This window comes from Hipposideros armiger, unplaced genomic scaffold, assembly GCF_001890085.2.
Source record: "Hipposideros armiger isolate ML-2016 unplaced genomic scaffold, ASM189008v1 scaffold_48, whole genome shotgun sequence".
In the NCBI taxonomy this organism is placed as follows: domain Eukaryota; kingdom Metazoa; phylum Chordata; class Mammalia; order Chiroptera; family Hipposideridae; genus Hipposideros; species Hipposideros armiger.
Window position 1 is genome coordinate 3744518 of NW_017731398.1, and position 27505 is coordinate 3772022.

General features: G+C 52.7%; 2 protein-coding genes across 6 annotated transcripts; one reads left to right on the forward strand and one right to left on the reverse strand.

Moving 5' to 3' along the window:
* Positions 1-1028: 1028 nt before the first annotated feature.
* On the reverse strand, positions 1029-27487 carry MINAR1 (membrane integral NOTCH2 associated receptor 1). 2 transcript variants are annotated; one of them, XM_019640184.1, is made up of 5 exons: positions 26760-27487; positions 16639-16763; positions 12427-14777; positions 8328-8582; positions 1029-3854 (listed from the first exon to the last, which is right to left on the reverse strand). In XM_019640184.1, the coding sequence occupies exons 3-5, from the start codon at positions 14725-14727 to the stop codon at positions 3657-3659; spliced, it is 2754 nt and encodes a 917-aa protein (XP_019495729.1). In that variant the 5' UTR covers positions 14728-14777; positions 16639-16763; positions 26760-27487; the 3' UTR covers positions 1029-3656. The 2 variants fall into 2 exon arrangements, with proteins under 2 accessions (XP_019495729.1, XP_019495728.1); XM_019640183.1 differs by lacking the exon at positions 16639-16763.
* Positions 4563-26673, forward strand: LOC109381485 (uncharacterized). Of its 4 annotated transcripts, XM_019640185.1 has the most exons (6): positions 4563-4923; positions 7341-7464; positions 9004-9139; positions 20283-20360; positions 22742-22872; positions 25611-26673. In XM_019640185.1, exons 1-6 carry the CDS (start codon positions 4720-4722, stop codon positions 25718-25720), a joined length of 783 nt encoding a protein of 260 aa, XP_019495730.1. In that variant the 5' UTR covers positions 4563-4719; the 3' UTR covers positions 25721-26673. The 4 variants fall into 4 exon arrangements, with proteins under 4 accessions (XP_019495730.1, XP_019495732.1, XP_019495731.1 ...); XM_019640187.1 differs by lacking the exon at positions 22742-22872 and having other exon boundaries at positions 25611-25684; XM_019640186.1 differs by lacking the exon at positions 22742-22872 and having other exon boundaries at positions 25608-25679.
* Positions 27488-27505: the final 18 nt, after the last annotated feature.

Consider the following 27505-nt stretch of genomic DNA (forward strand, 5'->3'; position numbering starts at 1 on the left):
ATACAGTATATATACTGATTTGGTATTCACACAATTGACCACAATATTGTTGCAGGTTGGTTATAGTATGAAGCATGTTGAATTTCAACATTCACAAATTTTTATCCACTTAGAATCATTCACTGTTGGCAGAGCTATTTTTGTTTAAAAAAAAAAAAAGAAGAAGAAGAGCGAAGCCATGGCTCTTGTATTGATAAACTGTAAACAAAACAGCACTGCCAAGATTCCAATACTCTTGGATAAGAACTCATGGCACATTCAGAATAGTGGATTTTAGCTCATCTATTCAACTAGCCTTGCAGATAGCAGGCACGTAGCCGCATGCCCTAAAATACTAGCAATTTGTGGACAGCTAGTCATGGGTGATATACGTGTGATTTGCCTAACTGTATTTGCAGTTTAAAGAACGGGGCTACTTTGTGTAAAATATCAGAAAACCATGAGCTGGGAAATATTTTTGCTTTTCTGCAAGGCTGAGTTCAAAGCAAATTCAGACTAGAAGAGAGGATGCAATGATTCTGAATCTAATCCTTGGCTAAGGGTATTTGATTTCAAAATAATCCCTTAAATAATAACATCCGAGTGTTCATTTTTAAAATGCAAGAGAAATGAGGTGAATTTTGAGAGTGTAGTGATTTTAGGCTCAGGCACAAGAAATTACACTTTATGTGAAAATGCCTAAGAGAGTGGTGGAAGGTGGCACCCAGTACCGATGACAGACCAGTCAGTCCCTGTGTCACTGCAGGGAGCTCACAGCAGCAGGAGATGAGAGGCGAATCTTAGAGGAAAGGGCAGATGTCTCATTCCCAGCCACACTCTGGCCCTGCCCCCAGTCTGCAAATAGAGGCACAAGGCTCTAGAGCAGCGGTTCTCAACCTACCTAATGCCGCGACCCCTTGATACAGTTCCTCATGTTGCGGTGACCCCCAACCATGAAATTATTTTCGTTGCTACTCTATAACTGTCACTTTGCTACTGTTATGAATCGTCATGTAAATATCTTTTTGTTTTCCGATGGTCTTAGGCGACCCCTGTGAAAGGGTCGTTCGACCCCCAAAGGGGTCGTGACCCACAGGTTGAGAACCGCTGCTCTAGAGTGAGTCTGGGGTCCAGGGAAAGAAGGTCATAACGAGCTTGGGGGTCAATGGAGAGACAGAGCCCAACCGTGAACTTCACCTTCTCCAGACCCCGAGACCCCAAGCACCCATCCACTTCAGCCATGACAAAGGCCCATAACTTGACACCAGACTCAGAGCCATCAGGCCGAGGAAACCCCTTTCCAGAGGAAACCGCCTTGCCTTTGGGCCGTCATTATCTGGTCTCCAGTAGTATTACCAGGTCTGGACATTTCCGGTATGTGGCAAAGGTGAGCTGATTTAAAAGCTAGAGCAAAACTACATTTCTCTGATTACCTCCCCAGCTGTGAGAGCGGTGGAAACAACTCTACAGGGTCGTGGGGTAGGGCTCATAGTCACGCCCTGCCTAGGTAGCTAGGCACGTGGCCCAGACGGGGCCCATTAGGAATAGTCACCCAAGGGCAGTGGCAATAGTGGTTTGGTCTATCCCCATGGTCCTACCTAGCAAACGAGGTGTCCAGTTGGGATTTGACAAGATTTTTCTTATCCTGGGCGAGTGTGTCTCCACCTCTCTGCAAATCACAGGGTAAGAGCTTGGAAACTACCTGTCTCCAGTGCTCTCGGGGCTTAGTCTGTGGCAAAGGGGGGACGGTGGGGACAGTGTGTTATAGGGCCATGTTGGCCAGGGGGAGGGCTGGGATGGCAGCTCCCAGCTCCCAAGCGTGGTTATCTAGTAACCCCTGTGGAGTGGGGGGGAAAAAATAAATAAATAAAACAACCTTATCTAATGTGCCCAACCCAAAACTGAGCACCAAAAGACAAAAATTCTTACAATAGACAGGAATATATGTATATTTTTTTCCATTTTCAATGATAAATTCTCAGTTTTCCATACTAAGGCGTAAGTTTCAGTCACCTAGTTGAAAATCCACACATAAACTTGGGAATGAAGTTGATATTATGAAGACCTCTACAAATAAAGGCTCACTACAGATGAAACATCCGTCTCTTAGTGTTATCAGCATGAAATGTTCAGACTACCCTTTATGGTGAAGAATAATGAATTAGACACAGTCAGCTAAGCGTTATTTGGATGTTTTGGGGATGGATGCTGGGCTCCTATTGCTTTAAAATCTGAGAAACTTCCCAAACCTCTTTCAGGAATTCATTATATCATCCAGAGTGATTGTTCTTACTACCCACATTTATTTATATCCCACCTTGTTCTCAGAAGAATCAAGGTAGGTAGTTTCTGTTCATCGGTTTTCTTTCGCCTGTAACGTGACATTAGAATCAAACGCTGAAAAGGATTCATTCGGCCCAGTTATGTCAAAGCACCATTCAACAGGTGGAGAACAAACTCGGATGAAATTACAATGGCTTCCTGTACACTGTTGCAACCTTGCTGTCAGGTTGTTTAAACAGAGAAGACGATAAACCCAAATTAGTCGTTGAGATAGACCTATAAATAGATAAACGGTTAAATGGAGTCTATTTTTTTGCACTGCTGATGCCTATTCAGAACTCTGGAGGGCGCTGGGGTGGTTGAGAACACCTCGGTGCTTTATCATGTTCCTGACCAGCTTTCAAAATCTCGTGAAAGCCACCGGAAATGGCCACCATGAGTGGTGCACGGCAACCATGGTTTCCAGTCCGAGTGTCCAAGCGTAGCCATCGTGTCTGCTCCTCAAGGCACAAGGTCAAGTTCCGAACTCCAGCTCTCGAGCGAGAAGCACAGTTATCTGTTTCCACCAGGGGAGGGAAGGTCAGGAAAGGAGCCACACCAAAGCAGGAATGGGGGACCCTTTGGGGTAGCCGTGATTTTGAAATATTGACCTTGCGTTGTTAGCAAGCAGCTCTGTCACCCTTGGGGTGGGGACGGAAGGTCTCCTGGCCTGGATGCCTTGGCCTGTTGTCAGAGAGAGCATGCTTCATCCATGGCTGATTTCAGCAGTTCTGCTCCTCCCAACCCTGGGTACAAGGAAGAAGGTCCAAATTGTTTCCATGAAGATCTGCAGCGACGACTGTAATGACAGAAGGCCAAGAGCGGAAAGCCAGTAGCCCTTGATCCAAGTCAGCAGACAAGTAACATCTGCCCTCTTACTTCACCTGCAATGGTTTAAGAACATCGGGAAAACAGAACGCACCCTTTCTCGTCTCGTCCTGCTATCTAGCTCCCTTAACTTCTCCCCAAAAGGCGTGTATTAAATGTCTTCTGTTTAATATATTCCCCACCAGGAAACTTCATCAAAATATAAAGGATGTGATTGATATTCCTTCCTCTTTTTTTTTTTTTTTGCTTGGAATCCGATTTGTATCGCTGCTTGATCGTCCCATTCTCTTGGCAGGAAAAGCTGTTGCACTTCTCAACGTGCATCCGAGTGCCATGAAGTCAGCGCTCACAGGTGCATAGGTTTCTCGCTGGAATGCCTGCTTTCTGAAGACCACCTTCAGCATTTGCAGAAACGCCCCCAGAGTTTCATCTCTGTTTCAACAAACGGTCGCCACACGGCCGCACGATTCTAAGCTACCGGGGAGGACACCGGCCGTCCCAAGCTGCACGCGCGTAGCGTCCATGGCTCACGATTTCATTGTGCAGATGGGCACGACGATAACCAGGATGACGGTGCAGGCGGCAGCAGCGATCAGAGCCGCTATCTTGCAGACCTTGGCTCTTCTGAACTCGGCTTCTTTACGTTTCAGCAGTGAGTCGTAGCCGGGAGTATAAATGTCTTCCATCCAGTATTCTAAGTTGTTTGGATTTAAAGACTCTTGTGTCTAAAAGTGAAAAGGAGATGTTAGAAATGCCAGGCCAAAGACATTCTGAGCATCGTCATGCGTGAAGCACGTAAGGGCAGTCCGCAGTGGGCAGTTAGAGATGACCCGTGCACAGCCCTGCCCACCAGCCCTGCCTGAGATGGGCTGCAGAGGATTCAGGCTCCCACACAGTACAGGTCGCACCTGCTCGTCCATCCCTCACTACAGATGCCATGATATTGTAACCCAAGGTCTTCTGTCTCTGAGCACGCAAGACAGGGCCGAGACACACGAGTCTGAAACGCAAGGGCACACGACCAAGAACGGGCTGGCCCCACTGCGGGAGAAGCATAAGTCACTGCCAAGCACTTTCCACAGATGGTCCCTAAGAGCGAAGCTGTCTGAACGGAGCAGGGCTGTCGCATTGCTCTGGTTCCGTCCCCAGTGTCTCAGAAAAGCATCTACCGAAAATTAAAAGGCGCCTCCCAGAGAAGCAGCTCAAACAAAACGTAAAATATTTCCATTCCAAACACCTGGCTGAGCAGGTCCAGCCACAGCTCAAAGCCAAGGTCTACAGCTGTGTGGTCGACCGTCCCCACGCCCCCCAGAGGCAGGCCCCCACAAAACCTGTCTCCCGGGCTCCCCAGGATTAATGAACTGCCTGCAGGAGAAATACTGTGTTTAACCTGCCTGGCCCATGAATCCCATTCCCCACGGATGGTTATAATCTATTTCCATAAAGAAAGGCAGTGTTCTCAGTTTATGGCCAGCATTTAATTAGATGTGTCACATAAAAGCAACAGCACGTGGCCGTTCCAGGGGAGGTCACCTAAATCTTTGAAACACACACAAAATATCCATTTCGAAGATCTTCTTGGATTGTTTAATGCTTATAAACACAGACATGTTAAAAACCACACACACACACACACACACACACACACACACACCATGTTCCTGGTTGAATATTGAGGGTTCTAACCCACGCCGGCCATTCTCTGCCTGTCTTTCAGATCCGTTCTCTGCTCATTTCCGCCTGCTCTGCGCCCCCAAGAGACTGGCCCACACGGAGGCATCACGAGGCTCCCAGGTGGGTTCACTCAGTGGGGTTGGGGTGTTTACTCCAGGGCCCCTGCTCCCCTATGGGCTGCAGCTCAGTTCAGGGAAGAGGCTCAGTTCCCATCAGGCACCCAGAGCTGTGGGTCTCAGAGGGTCCTAGAAACAGCCTCCTTCCCTTGACCTTCAGATCCAAGGTCAGCAGCCGCCTCTCGTGGGACTTCACGTGCTCTGAACCCTGCCCTCACAACCACCCAAGCTCCCCTCCGTAACCTGCCGAGTAAGCCCTCTGCTTCCTGCCGGGACGCTGACCCCCTGCCCTGAATGCTTTGGTTCCCTTATTGTTCCTGTTGTAATGGTCTCCTAGGACAGGGGTCAGGGATCACAGCGTGGGCCAAACCTGCCCACTACCGTCTGTACGGCCCATGGGCTAAGAGTGACGTTTACATTTCTAACTGGTTGGGAAAAAAACAAAGCATATTTTGTGATATGTGAAAATCATATGAAAGTCAAATCTCGGTGTCCAAAAATGGCATTTATCAGAACCCAGGCACACCTAGCCATTTATGCATTGGCTCTAGCTGCTTTTGTGTGACAGTGGCAGAGCAGCTGTGACCCAGACTGCAAGTCCCCAAGGCCTGAAGTGTTTACTGTGTGGCCCTTGACACCAAGAGTTTGCCACCCCCGTTCTAGTATATTCCATACAAACTGCATAATGGAAAGAGAATGGGACTCAGGGCTCGCCGAAATTCTCCCACGCCTCCTTCCTCACTGAGGCACAATGTTTAACGACTGTTGTCCAGTTTTCATGTTATCCGGAAGGGTGGAAGGCAGCGCTGGCCTCCCAGGATGCTCCTCCTGAGAAACAGGACACCCTTATAATGGAATGTCCTTCGAGGGAGTGGAGGGCGCTCTGTCCGACCCTTCGGCTTTCGCAGGAAACCCCTACCACAGCACCCTGTTGGGTCCGCAGAGCCCCATCTCCCTGACCACCCTGCATACAGCCCAGCTCTGCTGTCAGAGCCACAGCCCTGCCCCCAAGGCTCTGCCATCCATGGGCACTAGGCATTGTCTGACCCCCTGGGCAATTGCATGGACACTTTAGAAGGGAGAGGTGGACCCAAGGTGGTGTGGGCGGCACGGCCACAAAGGCGGGGTTCAGGGGGAGGGCTGGACCCGCAGCCCTGTCCGCCTGGCACCTGGAAGCCAGGCTGTGGCCATGGAGGTGGGTACAACCACTTCCCTTCCCCAGCTGGCCCCAGAGGGAAACGGGCATGTAAGCCAAACATCAGACTTCTCTTGTTCCTCCAGCTCAGACAGAAGGAAATTGGCTTCCTTCGCAGTTGTACACACTTTATAGGCTGGGATTCAGCCTGTGAAATAAAATATGTTTAATTAGGTTTTCCAATAACTGCAAGCTCTAATGACACCCAGTACCAGAGCCGTAACGGAGGTTTCAGGGGACCTGGGCGAGCATGCGCGGCAGGACTCCGCTCCCCACATTGGAAATGACATGGCCTGCACCTCGGCCTATGCCCGCAGGGGGGCGCCACTCGGGGTCCAGTTCTCACCTGGACATCGAGGGGCGGGGGGTGGGGGCGCAGACGCTGCAGCCGCCCTAAGACAGCACCCGAGTCTCTGGAAACAGATGGGGTGGCGCCTCCCCGCCTTCCTGGAGCCCTGGAAGCTGCCCCGCTAACAGCCCAAGGCGGCAGGGCCGCTGTCTCCCCACATTCTGTACCACTGGCCACACCTTCCCTTGAATTTCAAGTGACGTCACCTTAAGCTCTGTAATCTGAAGATCAACTTTTACTCTCTATAATCTTGTCTTTATGTTTATAACAACCGCTTGCATCTGTAGGAGCCAAACCTCCCACCCTCCTTCCCCTGAACTTTAAAACAGTGTTTCTGTCTGTGACGCATTCAGTCAGCCTGCCCCTTTCCAGGTCATCCTGACGCTGGCGAAATTCTGATTACTCCGCCACTCGAGCCATGCACACCTCCAGGTCCTTTCTGACCCGCCTGTTGCTCGTGGATCCTAGCGCCCAGGGAGCTTGGTGGGACACCATGGGACACCATGACAAAGCTGCACAGGGACCCACCTGCAGGAGAATCCAATCCATGACAGCAGGACGATGACAGGACAGGAAGTGGCCTGAAGGGACAAAGTGACGTGCAGCACACACGGGGACATAACGTGCAGGAGGGAAGGCGCGAGGAGTGTCTGCTGCCACAGCTGCCCCTGCCCATAACTGCTGTCATGTGGGGCCCAATATAAACAAATGTCAGTGGAGTCATTTTGGGGGCCCGAAGCTCCACGACACGCGCATCAAAAGAAAAATGAGATGGTGGAGGTGCGGGTTGTGGGTGGCCCGGGATGAACTTGGACTTGTCTGACCTGGGGCAAGTTACTGAGCTTCTCGGGACCTCCACGTCCTCGTTTGTCAACAGGAGATGACCATCAATGACCCCACTGTGAAACTGCTGAGCTGGCTGATCTCTGCGTCACTTAATCGGCCCCTAAATGCCAGCAGTTTGACTCCATCACTTCCAGTGCTCACCATGACTCTGCAAGGTAGATATTATTCTGCCCATGTAGCAGGTGAGGGGACTGAAGCTCAGGCAGGTGAAGGGGCCTGTTCCAGGTGACACAGCCACGGCACCCTGGGTTAGAGCCCAAGCTTCCTCTGCAGCACACGGCACCCCTCCCACCCCCACGCCCCACTCACCCCCACCCTGCAGCCCTCCTTGCTTTAGAGCGAGGCATTTCAGGGACCACAGCAACCCACTGGCATTTCTCCAACTGCCCTGTAAGTGATGTGGTCATTCTGGCCCCTTGGGACTGTGGTCTCACCGCCCCCAAAGCTAAGCCCGCAGGTGGGACCTGTACCCCGGTGGTGACCCAGAGACACAGAGAGACACGGAACCAGGTGGAGCTGCCACCGAAATGCAGGTGTGCCCACAGCCCAGCCCTGCCTGTGGTGAGCAGACAGCACGCCCTCCAGGCACAGCTGACCCGCAGAGCTGGGGGGGGCTCTTACCTGGGACTGCTCCGCATGGAAGCATAATCCATAGCTGGGCTCCCACAAAGTGCTTATGCCTCGTGCTACATGTGGGAGGAGAAATCAGCGTGTATTTCATGGAGCCGTTTGGCTCGGGTCTTGTGAGCAGAATGAGAACCTGCACTCGGTACGGAGTCTTAAACGCATCGTTAGCAAACCGGGTGGCCCAGGTCGACAGACCACTGGGGCTCGGCCACCACTAAACATTAACAAGCAAGTGACAAAGTAGCACCCCCTTGTTAACTCACTGCCCTGATTTATAACGTTCAGATGGTGGGCCAGAAGGCACAGGCTGCTCTCGGCCAGTGTGGTCCCTCCTGCCTTTGCCAGTGCGGCCAGGCTCCCCACCCCCACCCCGGGACCGCCAGAGGCTCACCTGCAGGTCCAGGGCGGTCAGCTTGCCCTTGTCGCCCGCGTTCCGGGCGTACTCCTCGATGGTCCAAGAGGGCTGGCCGCGCTTCACCTCGGCCAGCTCGGTCAGCCGCATGTCCGTGTACAGAGGGTTGTTCTTCAGGTGGGCCTTGAGGGAGGCGGGGTAGGGGTGCGGGCTGAACACCTGCTCCACCAGGAAGCCGTCTTTGGGCTGCTTGGGCGGTCGGTGGTGCGGGGGCACGTCGTACTGCCTGTCCGCCTGCAAGGGCACAGAGAAGCACAGGAAGGCGGCCCAGATGCCAAGGGGTCTCGCGTGCCACTGGGTGGCCGGCCGCCGGCTCCATAGCCCTGGTTCCCGTGGACACTCAGGGAGCAAAGAGCCGTGATTCACAAACGAATAGAAAGTGTACCTGTATTGGGGACATTGTCTAGGAACAGCGTGTCTGTGCCAGGAAGCGATGATGGTAGCTATCCCTCATGTCATCACTGCCATCCCCAGCCTCCTTGCACAGGTAAGGAAGTGGGGCCCAGAGAGACTCAGTGACTTCCCCCAGGGCGCACAGCTGCCAAGGGGTGGAGCCGGGATTTAAGCCTCTCCCTCTGGCTCCCGAGAATCTTTGCTTAACCATTCCTGCCCCTACCTGGTTCCGAGGAGTGAAACACAGGCCTTTCCCCCCCAGGAGCGCGCTGGAACCATGCTGCTTCTCTGGGAGGAAGAAGCCAAGCCGGAAAGTGCATGTTGGGAGCCTGTCGTGATTTCCAGAGACGTCTGCATGGCCTTCGAGATCAGGGAACAGTCGGGACTACAGTATGGAGGTAGGAAGGTGCTCGCCTTTTCACTGCCCTCTCCAGCAAAATCGCTCCACAAAGTAGGCGGCTCCCACCGGTGTTTGTCAGAGGGATTGATAACTCGTACAATGATAAGAAGTCGTGTATGTGAAACAGCAGAAAGAGTTGCATGTGTGAGCGACGGAAAGAGAAGGGGCAGACAGGAAGCAGTGCAGGTGAGTGTGGATAAGTAAGGGGAGGAAATGAGTGAGGATTTGTGTGAGAGTTGTGTGTGTGTGTGTGTCCCACACTTGGGCTGGGACGGCAGCACAGGCCCACCCACCAGCACCTGTGGGCCCTTCCTTGCCCAGATATGGCACAGTTAGGGCTTCCAAACCACCCAGACTGCTGACACTGGGGCCCAGGGAGCAGGGTGGGCTCTGCCAAACCCAGACAAGAAAACGAGGTTGCCTCTTATTTCCAAACTCATCAAAGCCAAATATGTTCTAAGAGGCTTCGCCGATTTTATCGAGCGTGCTTGTCACCGTGACCCTGCGCTCACAGAGCCGCCCTGACATGCGGGCCACACAGAGCCAGGGGCGGGGGATGCTTCAGTAAGGGCGACGCAGCCACCACCGCCTGTTACAGTGCGTCAGGGCTGACTGCGTGTCCACCGCTGTGCTCGGAGCTGCACGTGCATTGTCTCCGTTCACCCTCACGACAGGGTTCCAGGTCGTAACGATTATTATCCCCATGATGGAGACGATAGGGGACTGACCCAGTGTCACACAGCCAGTAAGAGGCAGAGCCAGGGTTGGAACCTGTTCTCACATCTTGATGGGCGAATCCCAAGAGAAAAAGCTGGCCACTAGTACTGACTGAGTGAGTGAATGAACCTGGAGAGCCTGAGGCAGACGGGTCCCATCGGGGCTGAGCAGCCCCGTCCGGGAGAACAAGAGCCATCTTGCTTACGGGACGGGATGTTCCCTGGGCTTCAAAGGCCTGGCTGAGGGGCTTGAAACGTTTTGCTGAAGCAAACAGGGGCCAAGGAATTGTCTGGAACAGGAGGCACCGCACACCCAGAGTGCAGCTGTAGGACCGTGGGGGGTCTGGGGGTGGGGGCTGGGAGGTAGGGGGATACATGGAGAGACCAGTTATAAATGTGCCCCAGGTCCCAGGTGGGATGTGTGAGGGCCTGGACCGCATTGGCAGGGAGGGGTGCGGGGGTACGGATTTAAAGGAAAGGGAGGCAGAAATGTAAGAAACAGAAGACCAATCCACAGGGTCTGGTGTTAAACTGCGTGTGAGAGGCCAAAGATCAGAGAGGCCTCTTCAGCTTGGGGATTGCTGGAACGGTGACCCCAGGACGGGGAGAGGGGCACTGGCTTTGCAGGAACAGGGAAGCCTGGTTGGGACCTGTTGACACGTAGGTTGTGGGGGACGGGGGCAGCTGGCCGTGAGCAGTTTGGGATGTGGGACCGAAGCTCAGAGGGTGGGCAGGGCTGGGCACTACCACGGAGCCTCAGCCCAGAGGGGGCGAGAGCCGTGTCCCCACCAGGAGGGAGACATGGGGTCACAGAGGTAACAGGTGAAGATGACTCAGGTCAAGCAGTCGCAACTTTGGGCTCGGCACTGCAAGTGACCCTTTCTTCAGCTTCTGGCTGTTTCTGCTGGTTTCACAAGGCTTTGCCGTTTACAGATTGGAGACATGGCTACTTCAGTTTAACTTGATATTTCTGTAGACGTGCCTGACCATTCACATCTTCTAAATGGTCACTTTTCAATGCTCGCTAGTGCCTGAGGCACCAGAAACCTGGCAGAGTTAACAGCTCAGGGACAATGATAATGAGAGGAGAGGACACCCCTCCTCTCGTGTACTGCCCTCTGCTTCCTCTCAACAGCACGTTTTAAGTGGCTACAGAAGGACAGAGCTGTGGCCAGCACACACACAGAGGTTTCTTTGGGGTCAGAAACAAAAAAATCACTCTTAAAACTTACTCTTGGGCCGGCCGAGTGGCGCGTTGGTTAAGAGCTGGCTTGGGACACCAGAGGGCCCCGGTTCGCATCCCACATATGAGGGCCAGTGACACTGCCCTTTACAGCTAAGATGCTGAACAACAGCTCAACCTGGAGCTGGGCTGCCGTGAGTTGCCGGCGACGGTGTAGGCTGCAGCCCCTGCTGCAGTGGGTTGCCATGGGCTACCGTGTGTAGCCAGCAGCCAGCGTGAGCGGCCAGCAGCCGCAGTGAGCGGCCGTCCAGAAGCCGGCGACTGATCTGCCTCGCCCGGGAAGAGCGCAATGATGGTGCCAACTTGGGCCAGTGAAGCAACATCCTCCACAACTAGACTGAAGAACAAAAGGACAGCAGCTTGTCTGTTCCCCTTCCCCCAATTCCCCAATTAAAAAAAAAATCTTTAAAAAAAAAAACTTACTCTTTTCCCCCACTTTGGACCCTGAAAACTTCCTTAGAGCCTAGTTTCCAAGCTTTTCCTTCCTGGCCCTGTTGGGGGAACCCAGCCTCCTTCTCTGGCATGCGTGTCTGCAGCCCACACCACTTCCCTCCTCCTCTCTGAGAGCCGGGTCCTCTGAGCCTCGGTAGGCCCCAGTCAGTCCCCTGACCTTCAGGCTCCGGAAGGGAGTGAGACGAGCAGCAAAGTGAAATTGTACCACTTTGGCCAGAAAGGGTTCCCCCGCCACCCAGTGAGAATGCGCAGCCACACGTGCCCCCAACAGTGCTCCTCACTGCGGGGGACGAGATGAGAAAGAACTGGGTGTATGTGTGTGCACTCGCTCCAGAACCCACGGGGGAACATCGGCTACCACGATGCAAAACGCTCAAGCTCGCTGAAGAGAGCAGAACATCCGACCGTGGGTGGGGGAGAGAAACTGCAAAGCAAAGGAAGACGCCACCTTAGGAGTCGCTGTCCTTGGGTGGTGGAACGGTAATTTTCTTATTGACCACACTTGCTCACTCATCATCGATTGATCTTATAGGAACATAACTGCTGGAAAGGAACTCCATGCAGGCAGCGCGTCCATGCACGGGACACGGGAACCCGCACGCCTCTCAGCCGTTGCCACCTGTTCCCTGCCTGCTCCCTGCTGTCTCAGTCAGGACAGGAAGACGCATGCCCGCGCTGTCACCACCCCGGTCCCCCACCACCTGTCACCTACCCCGCTGGCAGCACCATGACATGCGCCCCTCCCAGTGCCAGGCAGCCCGCCTGCCTGTGCGGCCTGGTCTCCAGGAGGCCGCCCTCTCCTTCACCGGGACGTGGGCGGCTTGGAGCAGCACCGCACTGCGCAGTCACACGAGCTTAAGCGCACATTATTACCTCTTTTGACTTCCGATGCCACTCCTTGCTGTCCCCAGGGCCTCTGTCCTTGGCCTCCTCCTCGCTGAGACCCGCGCGGCCTGTGTACGTGATGGTGCGCCAGTCCCTGGGCGAGTTGGAGATGCTGGCTATCTTTGACTCGGTGGCGCTGTTCTCCTCTGTCAGCGACCTGGAGGACGGCCTGGTGAAGAGGCTTTTCTTTAAGGCCTTGACTCGAAGGCTTTCGCTGTTGCTCCCGCTGGCATCAGAGCAGCACCAGTGGGCGCTGCTGTCCAGCACAGGCCCGCGGGAGCCACAGTGTGCGCGGAACATCCGGGGAGAGGCGCTGTCATCTGACGGGGCCTCGCTGGTCAGGGAATTCAGGTCCATCTGCACACTTGCCTTCTCGGGCTGCTGCATTTTCTGGTCCAATTTGTTGAGTTTGCCCAACACCTGGGAGATTTCCTCGCGGACGCCCGACAGTGACTCGAGCTTCCGTTCGATCTCACCGATCCTGAGCACCAGTTTGCACACACTGGTCTTCAGCTCCTCCTCCGAGCGGTGGCTGGTTTCAGGCCGGCTGCCCTTTTCTCCCTTGCTGCTGGGGAGCCCGTTGGCAATTTTGGTTATGTTGTGCTCCGGAGAGCTGTCGCAGTCCGACTTGTGGATCTGAGACAAGGACCCTGTGCTGTTATAGCAGGACGACTGTATCACTCCCGTCGAGCCGCTGATACTCATGTCATCAAGGAATCGGAAAATGTCACTGATGTCATCGCTGACAATCTCCGAGTCGTCATCCGACTGCTTGGCGGCGTGCCTGTCCGCGTACTTGCCCTGTCCCGAGCCAGACAGGTCTGTGCATTTCTTGGGCTCCAGCGCGTGCTGCTCGGTCTGGGTGCCGACGCTGCTGGTGTCGGAGCTGAGCTGCCCACTGCTGCAGCCGATGCCCTTGTCTTTGAACTTCTTAATGGGTTCGTGCTTCTCAAGATCAGCAGGGGAAGAGATCTCTTTAGCTTTGAGCCCGTTGGGTTTTGCTGCGTAGCCGACGGGGAGCATTGGCTCTTGGTCCTTTGGCGTGAGGTAGGCAGGGTGCCGGTCCGGGGCTGGGAAGGCGGGTGTGTGGCTGCTGGGATTTGGATAGCGTAGCTTCTCCTCGGAAGGGTTCCTGCTGAAAAAGGACCGTTCAAAGTCAGGGACTTCTTCCGTGTTTAGGCTCCAGCTTTTGGCTGGCCAGGGGGTCTGCTTGCCAGGCCTCCCTGAACAGCGCCTGGCCTCCTGGGTCCCCATCATGGGAGTGGGTCCAAAATAGGTGGAGGCTTGAAGGTCATCTAAGCTTTCGTGCTTTGCCCGCCTCTTGTCAGGGATGGGGGAGTACACAGGACTCAGGTACTGGCTGTTGTAGGGCATTTCAAAGCTGTGATTGAAAAATGGTGGCTTTTGGGGCTCCTTCCGGCTCTGGGGCTCCCCGTGCTGCCCCTCTGCCTTGGTAGCGGGGCCGACCAAACTGGGGGACACGGTCATCAGGTTGTGAAAGTCCTCTTTGAAGATGGTCCTCTTCTGGACACAGGACTGGACCATGAAGGGCTCGTCATTGGAAATGAACGTGTCCTTGATGCCCTGGGTGATGGGCAGCGAGTCCTGGTCCGAGATGGACTCGTTCTCGATGTTCATGGGGAAGTAGGTCCTCTGCATCTCGCAGGGCTGGGGGCTGGCGACCGAGTATGGGGCCAGGGCCTGCAGCCTGTCCAGGGAGGCAGCTCGGGCTTTCGCCTCTTTGCTGACGCCCAGCAGAAAGTTGGGCTCGGAGGCGGGCACGAACTGTGGGCAGTCCTTGCAGTCCAGCTTCCGGCACTTGGACGACTGCCGAGTGGGGTAGCCCCGGCCGAAGGGCCGCTCGCCCAGCTCACAGTTGAGGGGCTCACACTCGGCCGCGTTGCAGGACTCCGCATCTGACCTGCACGATTCGAAGGACGCCTCCTTCTTTCGTGCCTTCTGCCGGCTAGGGGGCAGCTTCTCCTTGGCGGCGCCGCCGTTCATTTGGATCAGGTTGAATATTGTCACAATGTCTGCGGCCACCATGATTTTCTTTGACTGCTGGTTATTCACCGTGCACTTCATCTTGTCCTTGAACAACGTGGCTGGGAAGTTGGGATCCAGGCAAGCCGTGTAGAAGAGAACGCTTCTCAGCTTGGCGAGCTGCGAGAGGTCGAAGCGGGTGCACAGAGATTTGCACAGGTCCTGGTAGGAGACCGCGTTCTGCTTGCTGTCCAGCTCCTCCAAAATCTTCACCAGGAAGAGGGAGCTGTCCTGACCGGCCTCCATGGTGTAGGGCTGCAAGGGCTCGTTGACTGCACTGAAGCTCCGAGTCAGTTCTACAGAGACAGCACCAAAAAAGTGGGGCGAAGAGGATTATAAACATCAGTGGAGTTTTAGGTCAAGCTTGTGAACCACATAAAGAAATGCAAGGAAAGACTTTTGAATCCTTTAAAATGTATTAAGACCTTTAAAAAGTATATATAACATACGACATTGTAATTCCTTTCCTAGGATTCTACCTTAAATAAATGATCAGCGACAGCAATTTCTACAGGGAGATGTTCATTATGATGATAGTGAAAAAAATGAAACATCTGAAGTATTTCTCTAATGGTGGAATGCATAAATGAAGCATGTTATGATATACATGACTTCTTACAAACATTAAAATTACATTAATGTGCCTCTCCACAACAGAACACTACTCATCAATAAAAAGGGACATTTTTATTGTGTGTTGTGCTTAAGTAAAAGAAGCCTGAGGCAAAAGGCTACACGATTCCATTTTAGTGGCGTTCTGGAAATCAGATCCGTGGTTGCCAGGGCTGGATGTGAGGCGAGGGGCTGGCTACGATGGGGCACAGAGAGATTTTCAGGGATGATGGAAGTTTCATTGGGGTGGTCATTACCTAACTCGATGCATTTGCCAAAACTCACGGAACTGTATGCTACAGCGTATGATTTTTACTGTATGTAGATGATTCCTTAATTTAACAACTACACAGTGAAGACATTTTATGACAAAGGAAAACTGTGATGCAATATTGAGTGAGAAGATATGAAAACAAATTTGCACATGTCGTAAGATCTTAATTATATAAAATTATATATTCTTGGACATGGAAATGAAAGAAAATAAAGTACACTAAAATGTGAATGCTGCTTACATGTGGATTATAAATATGGATTTTTTTTACTGCATTAGTAATCCGTCCCTCAATAGTATATTATGTAAATTTTCAAACATTGAGCAAAGTTGAAAGAATTTGATAGTGAGCACTCATATACCCACCCCTGGATTCTGCCATTAACATTATCCTCTTTTCGCTTTATCACAGATCGATCCATTGATTCTCCATCAACCATCTTTTTTTAATGCACCTCAAAGTCAATTGTAGACATATGTACACTTCCCCCTACACATTTCATCATGCATATCATTAACCCTACTTCAATAATTGTTTACAGTTTTTCTTTTAATAGAAGATTCATATACGGTGAAGTACACAGACCTTACATGTGCATTTGCTAAAGTTTTGACAAATGTGTAGTAACCAAAACCATTATAAAGACCTAGACTGTTCCCATCCCCTAGAACAGCAGTTCTCAACCTTCCTAATGCCACGACCCCTTAATACAGTTCCTCATGTTGTGGTGACCCCCCCCAACCATAAAATTATTTTCGTTGCTACTCTATAACTGTAATTTTGTTACTGTTATGAATCGTAATGTAAATATCTTTTTGTTTTCCAATGGTCTTAGGCGACCCCTGTGAAAGGGTTGTTTGACCCCCAAAGGGGTCGCGACCCACAGGTTGAGAACCGCTGCCCTAGAAGGTTCCCATTCAACCACCATTCTTACTTTTTATAGGTAATTTTTATTTTTTCTTTATGATTTCCCATCTCTTCTAAAATTCCTACAATTCCTACTTTGTAATCACCAAACGATAGTAAGCCTTACTTTGAATGGAAGACAAAGCTATGTTAGCAAATCTTGGATGGAAAAATTAAAAACATCAAACCAAAAGTTTAACAGAATTTCATAAGAGAAAGCAAAGCTCATTATTGGTAAGCATGGACCCAGGTCCTGAGATTTATAAGGAAACATCCAATCACATGTGGTTAGCGTCCCCAGTCATGCCCTGCTTAGTGGAGGCATAGGGACGGTGGATGCATAGATTTCAGACTTTACTCAGACCATGCAGGGCACCAGTGTCTCCTCTCTGGGTTCAGTGCCAGCTGTTGCCGGCAGTGGCTCTCTGCGTGCTGAGGGCAGTGTCGCGACGGGCTGCTGTACACACTGGCATGCACTCTCCCAGAAACCTGCAGAAACACGCAGACACCATGGTTTGCATCTTCTGATGTAGAAAAGACAGTGAAGCCCTGAGAGGTTCTGTTCCCGCCCAGTGCAAGTCACCGGGAACACACTTCTCCTGCAGTGCCTGGCCCGGCCCGGCCCAGCCATCGTGCCATCTGGTAACAGCACCCTGTGCCAGGGTGTTCTGGTTCGTTAGAGGCGGGGACATCTGTCACCCTTGCCCTCCCAGTGAATAAACGGCACAGAAACCAGAGCGGAGGCTGTGGAGTGAGTGTCGTCGAAGGAAGAGCAGCTTCAGCTCAGGCACACGGTACTTTATGGCTTCAGTGACACGAAGCACTTTCACAGATGCTCTCACGGGCATGAGGCCTCTGCCACGTTTGCTGCTGCTGGCTGGCCGGTGACAACCCAAGCTCAAGTGAGGATCAGACTGGACCTGCAGCCTCTGCCCTGAGGGCCTTTCTCAGCTTCTTAGTCTACTGTGCACAGCTGGACAGCTGTTAATCCCAACTCAGACAAGAATTTGGAAAACCCAGTCCCGAAGTGGGTAAAGGAAACGCAGCGATATGCTAAACCTGAGTCATTTTTTTCTGAAAGCTGAAATTGGGGGTTTCTGCATGGCCAGCTGTGGGCCCATGCCCCCCTGTGCAAACGGGGGCACAGATAGTTATACGCGTGGCATGTGTGGATGTGTGCACACGACGGCTAGTCACCGCAGAGGAGCTCCGTGTAGGTTTTCTACAACAACATGCTAGTGAGAGCCATGGAGGGATCGGGCGAGGGGGCTTGGTGAGACGGTGGATTTCTAGGCTCTGTAACAGGGTGAGGGCGCCCAGCCCGCAGAGCGCAGCACCGGCCAGCACCTCGCTGACCACACAACCAGCTCTGTGGTGTGGGGAGGGTGCTCCCTTCACAGATGAGGAGGCAGGACTGAGAGGAGAAGCGACTGGACAGTCCAGAGACGTGATGTGAGGCGCCGGGGTCCGGTGTTGAATAGGAGCCCAAGTCGACTACACACCAGGCCAGTATCCTGCCAGGGGAGGAATGGGGAAGGACCGCCGTAGCCTGACCACCTACTATGCGCTGGGCTTTACATGAAATGTGGACAGCAGCCTAGAGAAGAAGGCACTACCACTCTTCAGTGTATTCCAGAGAATCGAGGAAAATGAGGCTAGAGAAATTCTGCTCAGAGAGAGAAGCGTGGCCTGAAGGCAAGTCTGGTTAAAGCCAAGCCCAGGCTCAAAAGAGCAAGGGAGAGATTTCAGCCCGCAGCCTCCAGGGTCAGAGTGAGCCTGCCGTAGAACGTGTGTGTGTGTGTGTGTGTGTGTGTGTGTGTGTGTGTGTGTGCGCGCGCGCAGCACATGTCCACATGTATTGTTGGAGACATGCAAATTCATGCAACTATTATAGGAAGTAGGCCGCAGTAAAACTTAAAATACACATTTTTTTTTAATTGGGGTATTGGGGGGATGGGAACAGTGCTGGGGAATTGGGGGAAGGGGAACAGACAAGTTGCTGTTGTTTTGTTCTTCAGTCTAGTTGTGGAGGATGTTGCTTCACTGGCCCAAGTTGGCACCATCATTGCGCTCTTCCCGGGCGAGGCAGATCAGTCGCCGGCTTCTGGACGGCCGCTCACAGTGGCTGCTGGCTGCTCACGCTGGCTGCTGGCTACACACAGTAGCCCATGGCAACCCACTGCCACAGGGGCTGCAGCCTACGCCATCGCCGGCGACTCACAGCAGCCCAGCTCCAGGTTGAGCTGTTGTTCAGCATCTTAGCTGTAGAGGGCAGTGTCACTGGCCCTCATGTGGGACCTGAACCGGGCCCTCTGGCATCCCAAGCCAGTTCTTAACCATTGCGCCATTCAGCTGGCCTCAAAATACGCATATTTTTAAAATAAAACATATCCACACTTCTAAGTATTTATCTAAATGAAATAATCAGATGTGTGTAAAGAAAAAGTACTACAAATATGTCCTCTTCAACGTTGCTTATAATAAGAAAAAAGTCAGCAATACCCTTTGCACCCAAGTACTTATATAAACTGTAGTACATCAAGATGATGAAATACTGTGCAGCATTAATAAATCATGTTGCAGAAATATATTTATTGACATGTTTGATCTTTAATGTCATAATCTTAGGTGAAAAAGCATGCTACTAAATGGTATATTGTAATATATCAAATTGTCTGTATACCGTAATGTTAATAATTGTCCCTGGATGCTTTTCTCCTCCTTTCAAGTCTGTGTTACTTAAATGTTCTGAATTTGTGATTTTCTAGTAAAAAATAAACAGGAGAGGATTGGCAGGCAAATGCCAGCAATGGAAACTTGGGGAAGTCAGTTAGCATCTCTGATGTTTGGCTTTCTCATCTAGAAAAGGAAGATATCAATTCTTCACTTCGGCAATTACTAACAGGGTAAAATGACCCATTTATTCATTCAAAAATACTTGATTTGTAACAGGCATTGTGCTGTTTTAGCTAGTGGAAATACAGCAGAATAAAAAGCAAACATATTCTAGGTGGGGAGTCAGAGGATAAGCAAGACAAACAAGTAAAATGTAGAGTATATTAGACGTCAGAAAGTGCTATGGAGAAAAGTAGAGGGTAGAAAGTACAGGGCCAAAATGGGAGTGCCATTTTAAATAAGATGGCCAGAGACGTCCTCATGGGAAAGATGACATTTGAATGAGGTTCCCAGATAGTTAGGGAAGCAAACCATGTGCCTACCTTCCCTCCTTGGGGATGAAGGCGGGTGTCCCGGGCAGAGGGAACAGCACGTGCAAAGGCCCTGAGACAGAAGCCTGACTGGCACGTGTGCTTGGCTATCAAGGCACTTTATAAAATATGCAAAGAGGGCCGGCCAAGTGGCGTGATGGTTAAGAGCTGGCTTGGGATGCCAGAGGGCCCCGGTTCGGATCCCACATATGAGGGCCAGTGACACTGCCCTCTACAGCTAAGATGCTGAACAACAGCTCAACCTGGAGCTGGACTGCTGTGAGTCGCTGGCGACGGCGTAGGCTGCAGCCCCTGTGGCAGTGGGTTGCCATGGGCTACCGTGTGTAGCCAGCAGCCAGCGTGAGCAGCCAGCGTGAGCAGCCAGCGTGAGCGGCCAGCAGCCGCAGTGAGCGGCCGTCCAGAAGCCGGTGACTGATGTGCCTCGCCCAGGAAGAGCACAATGATGGTGCGAACTTGGGCCAGTGAAGCAACGTCCTCCACAACTAGACTGAGGAACAAAACGACAGCAACTTGTCTGTTCCCCTTCCCCCAATTCCCCAGCACTGTTGCCATCCCCCCAGTTCCCCAATAAAAAATAAAAAAATTTAAAAAAAAATGCAAAGAAATACTACTTCTTAGTGTATTATCTCTGGTATAATATTTAGCTCCAGAATGATTACTTTATCAAAATGTCTCTAAAAAGAGCTGCCTAATGCTGAGGCATGGCTCATGTTCCATTGGAGAGTGAAGTAATAATAATGGGAGGTCAGAGCTCGCTGACTTGCCCTCTCTCCACCTGAAGGTCTGCCTGCCTGCTGACCTGTGACCTCCCAGGAAGAGCTGAGGCCCCAGACCAGATGACGGCAGCGGGAATGGAGAGGTACGGATACGTTTTTATTTTATTATTTTATTTTATTTTGGCCAGGGAAGGCCCAGTGTCCCCTAACAGCATAAGAATCCTTTGGTTCATTTGTCCTTTAAGAAAGGCCTTCTGACGCTTCTTCCACATATTCTCAGAGGGAAGCCATTTTTCTACATTTTGTTTTCTTTTCAGTGAAAAATCTAAATGCATATTCTAGATCCTATGGGTGGCCACCTTCTAACGGGGTATGACTCTGTAATCTCAGTGCCTCGTGTGCTTTTGGGACAGCGTTGAACTCAGTGTTGAACTGTCCTTGTTGTGTTTCCCAAACTGGGGTCCCTGGAAACCCTTGAGAAAGTTAGGGTTCTAGGATTCAAGAAACACTGACCGAGGTGAAGATCTGATCAGATTCTCCAGGGCATCCCCTGGCCCCAGAAGAAGCCAGATGCAGTCATGCCTCTGCTTCTGTCAAGTTCTGTTGCCTCCCTACACTGAGGTGGCAAATACTGGCCATTCCAGAGGCTGTGTTGTATTCGTTTTCTGCTGCTGCTGCTGTAACAAATTTCCACACACACGTTGGCTGAAAACAACACAGATGTACAGCCTTGGAGTTCTAGAGGTCAGGAGTCCAGACCTCTGTGGGTTTTACTGGGTTAATGTCAGTGTGTTAGCTGAGTGGCTTTCCTTCCAGAGACTGTAGGGGAGAATCCGTTTCCTGGCATTTCCCAGTTCCCGGAGGCTGCTGGCCCAGCATTTACATCACTCCTGCCTTTGCTCCAGTGCCCACACCTCCCTCTCTAACTTGTCTGCCTCCTCTGCCCATTGCATAGACTCTTGTGATTCCACTGGGCCCACAGATAATCCAGCATAACTCCCCGGCTCAGTATCCTTAATCCCACCTGCAAAGTCCCTTTTGCCAAGTACGGTAACAAGGTAACATATACAGGAGGAAGTCTCCTCCTGTCCATTCTCGTATTTAGGTAGATGCAGCTGGAAGGCCTGCGGTCCTTCTTGGAGGGCAAATGTTTTGCACTAACTGATACCATAAGACCTGGTTTGTCCAGCGATCAGGGAGACCCTCCATTGACTGGCAGTCAGGATAATGGTAACTGGTGATGCGACTAAGACCGTCCTGTACTATCCTTCTGAAATACACCCTAGAGTCCCAGAAACGTGGAAGGCCACACTGTCACATCCCTCTCCATATTCTCAGAGCTCACAGCAGCCCTGACCTATGCTGGCTGGGCATGATGGCCCCACACAGAGAACAGTCACACTTTCCACATTCCCAGGAAGCTATTCTTCCAGCCCACAGGGCTAGCCCTGGCCTGGGACACACAGAACTTGAATCCCTTTGTAAGGGGCAGCTCTTCCAGGATTTGAAGATGGTTCTCCATCCCAGATCTGCAAGCATCCACTCTGGTCCCCAGCAGTGGCCCCGGTCCTTCCTGTTGATGGGGACACTGCTGGCTCAGAATGTCCCCTTTCTCAGTAGCTCACAGCAGCACTTATCAAACATGGGACAGACAGAAGCTCAGGCCTGGACTCTAATTCATCAAGACCCCCACGAGGCTCCAGTATGGCTGATATGCTGACAGCTGCTTGGGAATTCTGGACCACACACACCTTGGTGCTGGTGATCCACGGTTCTTCTTTAAATAATTCCCAGTGGCTCTTGTGCTTGTCGAGCTGAGGTTCCTTGTACTCAAGGGCAGAAAAGAACAGAAGTCCTGCCCTCATACTAGATGCCGCCTTTCAGCTAAGGGTCTTCTCATGGTCACACCGTGCCGTTGACTCAGACCAAGGCTGTGGGGACTGAATCATTCAATTTGTTTCCTTCCTGCGGCAGCCCTCCTCCCCATGTCCCCGAGCCTGAATCATCCAGGGCATCATTCATTCCCTCCTTCGCTTGACAGCTTTTATTGAACTGCCCAACCTGTGCCAGACACTGTGCTAGTCACCAGGACAAACGATGGTGTCACTGTCCCATTCCTCCAGGGGCCCACAGGGTAGTGGGAGAGGCAGACCAGCAAAAAGTCCGACATAACACAGCAAAAAGTGTTCCCATGGCAACGGGGACACAAAGGAAGAGCCCACGGCACGTCCACACCCCCACTCACCCCCACACTGACAAACAACTCCCCATTTTCTTCAGCTTGACTCTGCAAACAGGCCCCGTTCTTTGCTTCCCTTGGTCGGCCTTCTCACAACTGTGTGCTGGTCCTGCGGGCTTTGCCGATGTTCTAAAGCCCTGGTACCCACCGGATCCACCAGTCCCCATTGGTCTGTCGACCTTTTTTGGTTTCTTTTCTCAGCTGTGTTTACTTAAGTCTCCTGAGTAACCATAAAACTTGCATGTTGGGCATCCTGCATAAAACTTTTCTTCCTCCAAACCCCAGTGCCATCACAGAGGCTCAGTGTGGTGGGCATGGCACATCAGCCACTGGACGTCAAGCTGCTCACCAGGAGGAGAAGGGAATGGCAGGAAGAATGGATGCCGATGGCACGCACACTGAGGAAGCTGCTCAAGGTAGAGATGGCGGCCGACGGCTCGTCGGCTGAGAGCTTTTGCAGTCTGCTGTTCTCACAGCAAAACAGTTGTCGTGAAAGCTCACATTGGCTGAGGGCATGGAAGAGGCTCAGAGTACCCGAAAAAAATCATACAGTAATTGTTTTCAACAAATCACGCTCTAGGGATGGTATTAAATGATGTATGTGCATAAGTATGTAGTCCACTGAGCAGGTGAAGAAGGGTACGTCAGTAAGTCACAGCCATGGGACACTGGCCTGCAGCTCATCCCACTAACTGTCCTAGCTTTAAGTCCAAGCTCACCGAGCAGTTTCTTTTTATTACCTGGCTTCTAATGGGCATTTCTCTATGATCAGTGAACACATTTATCAGATTCACTTTCTTCCCACTAAACTATTAAACCAGCATTTTATAGCTTATATATCAGGCTCTTGGTTATCATGGGCCCTTCTCTAAAAAGCCTGGCCTGGGTACACTACCAAATGAGCTCTCCAACCAGCAAAAGTGACAACCATGTGCCTCAGTGTGGCAACCCCACCTGGGTCCCGATCCCCATGAAACCCTGTCTGAGCAACCCCTGGCCTTCCCACGTGGCACTGCTGCCTGGACAGGCTCTGATCCAAAGCCAGCGTTATTCTCGGTCTTTTACACATTGCCTCGGTCAGGACAGACTGTGTTATGCTGCAGCAACAAGCAGCTCCCAGATTCCAGTGACTTGAAACACCACTGGTGTATTTCTTTTTATTGCTACATGTCCAGTGTGAGTCAGCTGGGGCCCTGCTCCACAGCACCTTACCAGGCTGAGGGTGCAGCCACTGTCTGGGGCTTGGACGCCCCTGGAGCAGAGGAAAGGGAGAGCACGGTGAGGCACCCGCTAACTTTGGAGCTCCCAGGCACATTCCTCTAGCCACGCAAGGCACACAGCCACACCTGCCTTCCAGTGACAAGGGAAATGCAACCCTGCACGTGCCCAGAAGGAGACACAGAACCTTCACAAACGGTGAATAACCACCACACATATGTCACTTGTGACGTCTTAGAGCAGCGCAGTCCCTAGTTAACAACTTTAACCAGTTGAAAGGTTTCCTTACAGTGAGCCAAGATCTGCCCATGCCAGGCAGTGTTCTGAGCACTGGCAAGAGCAACAAATAAACCAAAGTCCCTGCCCTCCTCAGATTCAACCTGTAGTGGATCCACTCATCTTCAGTCAGAATAACTTTTCCCCCTCCTCATTTCCTCATCCACTCAGCAAGCATTTACTAAGCACCTGCTTATGAGCCAGGCACTGCGCGAGATTTGGGAGATTTGGGGCTGAAAAGGTCGTGGTCCTCTGGAAGCTCACAGTGCAGGGGTTTAGCTAGCCACCAAGGTGGATCAGATGCAAGTGAATGGTACATGGCACATTGTAACACAGAACCAGGTACGAGACACATTGTAACACAGAACTAGGTAGCCACAGTACTATTTCACTTCAGACACAGAAGGAATATGCCATATTCTATAGAGAAGGCTTCCAGTGATTCTCAAACTGTGTTCCGGGGAGCCATTAGTGGTTCCAAAAGGGGGCTTCAGAAATCACATTGGGGTGAACAGGCTGCCGCACCTCTCCCTCTAACCTGTTCCATATACTTAACTTTCATATAAGATTTAATTTAAGGGGTTCAACTCTTAAAAGAGAGAGAAGGGAGAAAAAATTAATCATCTGTCCTGATGCTTTCTCATTTTATACAGGTGAAAATAAATGTGCAGAACAGCTGTTAACTTACCAAGATCATGTAATGAGTTAGAAGCATGCCTGAGGCTGGCCCCCAACTGCCTCTGCCTGTCTCTGAACTCCATACCACTCTTTCTTTTCCTTTTTTTCTTTCATTTACACCAAGCCTGCAGGTCAGCTCCAAAAATTACAATCCACACGTCAGTGGGAAAAGCTAATGAGTGGGCTTGAGCAATATTCTCACAGAGGAACCTGGGACCTTGTCCCAGCCAGCTTGAGGATACATGTCGGCATGTGGCTGGAGCAGTGAACTGGGCCAACCCATCTTTGTCCTGGTCCTCAGACCCTTGCCCAGCAGGCACAAAGCCATCACTGCAACACTGCTCTCTGCTTCCTGTTGGTCCAGATTCAAGATAGAGCTGATTTCAGGACTCCTGAGGGAGAAAATCCCCAGACCAGTTCTGTGTGCCGTGGATAGAGGCAGACAGATGTCTTAACCTCACAGGAGCATGGGTGTTTCAGAGGGAGTATCAAAGAGTTAATAAATACAAAGGCTTTTAGAAGCTGGAAAGTCAATTTTGCACCAAGCATTGGCCAGGGGAAAATGGCATTGTATATGTAAAATTCAAAACGGACCCCCCCCCCCACCGACAAAGAAACCTTTGTCTGTCTTCCAAGTATTAAGTGCCCCTGACACTTACTCACCAAACTCATCAGAAATGCAAATAAACTGATGTATTCTTTCCCTAGCAACTGACATTTATTGTCACATGGCCCCAGATCTATCCACATCTCTCCGACACAATAAAAATCAGACTGTATTTACCAGACATTTAAGGTTTTTCCCTCCAGGCTCCAGCAACTGAAGAAAATCTCTAAATTTGCTTTTTCTGTAAAATGCACTCCTGTTCCTGCTACACCTTCATCTGGTAAACAAGAAGAAAGCCCATCCAAAGGGGTTGTAGGCTGTCCTGAGGGCCCAGGCAGCCCATTCTCCCTGACCCCCTTTCTTTTCTTTCAGCAGCGCCCCAAATACTGCTGCCAGGCTCAGTGGGAGCACCGTGTGACCACAGCAGTTTGCAGGCTCCGTGGATGCTGGTGGTCACAGCAGTGGGAAGGAAGAAGGGGCACTGACCCACCGTCTCCATCCGGGAGAGGGGGTGGTGGCGGCAGCTTGTCTGCTCTCGGAGAAAGGGGTGCATAGCCGCCACACGCGCTGCTGCCAGACTCCCCCTGGCTGCTCTCCATGGCATGCACGAAATCACAGCCCAGCCCAGCAGTAAAGCTCCCAGTCACAGCCATGAGGGCGGCAGCATGGACTCTGCCACCTCCCAACGACAGAGCCCATGCTCCAGAGAAACGGTGTGAAGCCTTTGAGACAAACCTGATTACAGCGGAGACCCCCGTCCGTCTTCGCCAACCAGCAGTTGGTCCCCTGGAGAAGAGTGTTAGCACAAGCACCACAGCCACCGTCCCCCGTGTGGACTCCCGGCCGGGCTGAGCACTGTCACAGGGAAGCTACTCAGATGCCACCGGAAGCCCTGGCATCCTGGACAGCAGGCAAGTGATGGCTCTGGCTGATTCGGCAGCCCCGGGGAGGGTGGCGGGCAAGCGGGGTGCCCGAGCCAGACCGCGTGTGAGTGCATACCTGGCGGCCCAGGCCAGGCCTCTGTTTTGTGGAGGGTAAAGTTGAACCCCGCATCTCCTCCCATCCCACACCAACGAGCATGGAAATCTCAGTTTCAGAGCTGGATGCACTGGCGGTCCAGCCGGGGGTTTGTCCAGCTGTCCACCTTACTCTGCGCCTCTGAGATGTCGGGCCTTTTACACACATAGCTGATACACTTAACCCTCAAGATACCGGTTTCTAAAAGTGAATTTTCGCCCATGAAAACTTGCCCCAAACTGCATGGTCCTTTTCCGGTATTTCCCTTCCGGAATCCCTGATCTCTCCACCAGGTTTGGCCAAGCCCAGCTCCCCCCCCACACACACAGCTTGCCCACCGCCACCCAGAGCGCAGCGGAGAGGGCCCGGCGGCCCGCAGTGCTCCTAAGCCGAGGGGACTTGGGTGGATTCCCACCCAGCCCGCGGGCACCAGCGCCCGCACCGCGCACTGGCACACACGCACGCGTGCGCTCCCGCCCCTCGCCCAGCCCGGCTCTCCGAAGTTACCTCCGAGACTGCCCCGGAGCAGGGTCAGTGCCGCCCCGCGGGTCTCCCGCTGCTCTCAAGCCGTTGGTCCGCACGGCCTCGGATGCCGCGCCTCGGGAAGCCTTCGGAACCCACTGGTCCCCGCCTCCCGGGCAGCCGGTTCCGTGCCGAGGCTGCTCACCGGGGCTGGGTCGGCTGCAGCTCTGCCCCCAGGTCAGGGTCCGCTCTCACCTGCGCGACCCCGAGGGCGCAAGGCGGCCCCGGCGGGCGCGCGGGCTCCTCCGGGGCATCGGGCAGCTGGCACAGGCTCGCATGGCGCCGGGGCTCGCGGCGACCCCAGGACGTGGCCTCAGCCCCCGGGCGACCCCCCCAGCCTCGGGCTTTGTGTCTGGGCCGGCGCCGCCGCGTCACGGGCTTGGGGGCAGTGAGAAGGGTGGGCCGGGGAGCCGGCGGCAGAGGGCCGGGCTCGGCCTCCCCATCGTCGCCTGCCCGGGCGGGCGCGCAGGCTGGCGGGGCGCACCGGCAGTGACTGCGCGCGCCCTGGGGACGGAGGGGCGGGCCCGGGGAGGGGCGCGGCGGGCGCGCCGAGGGGGTGCCTCGCTGGAGGCTGCAGCCGGGAGGGTGAGAGCCGAGCGCCGCCAGAGCTCGGGGAAGGCCACGTCCGCGCGGTCCCAGGTCGCGGGCTGCAGCGCTGGGGGCAGAGCCAGCGGAGGCTGCGCGCTGGAGGGAGCGGCGGCTGGAGCCGCCAGCCGGGTTCGCGTCTCCCC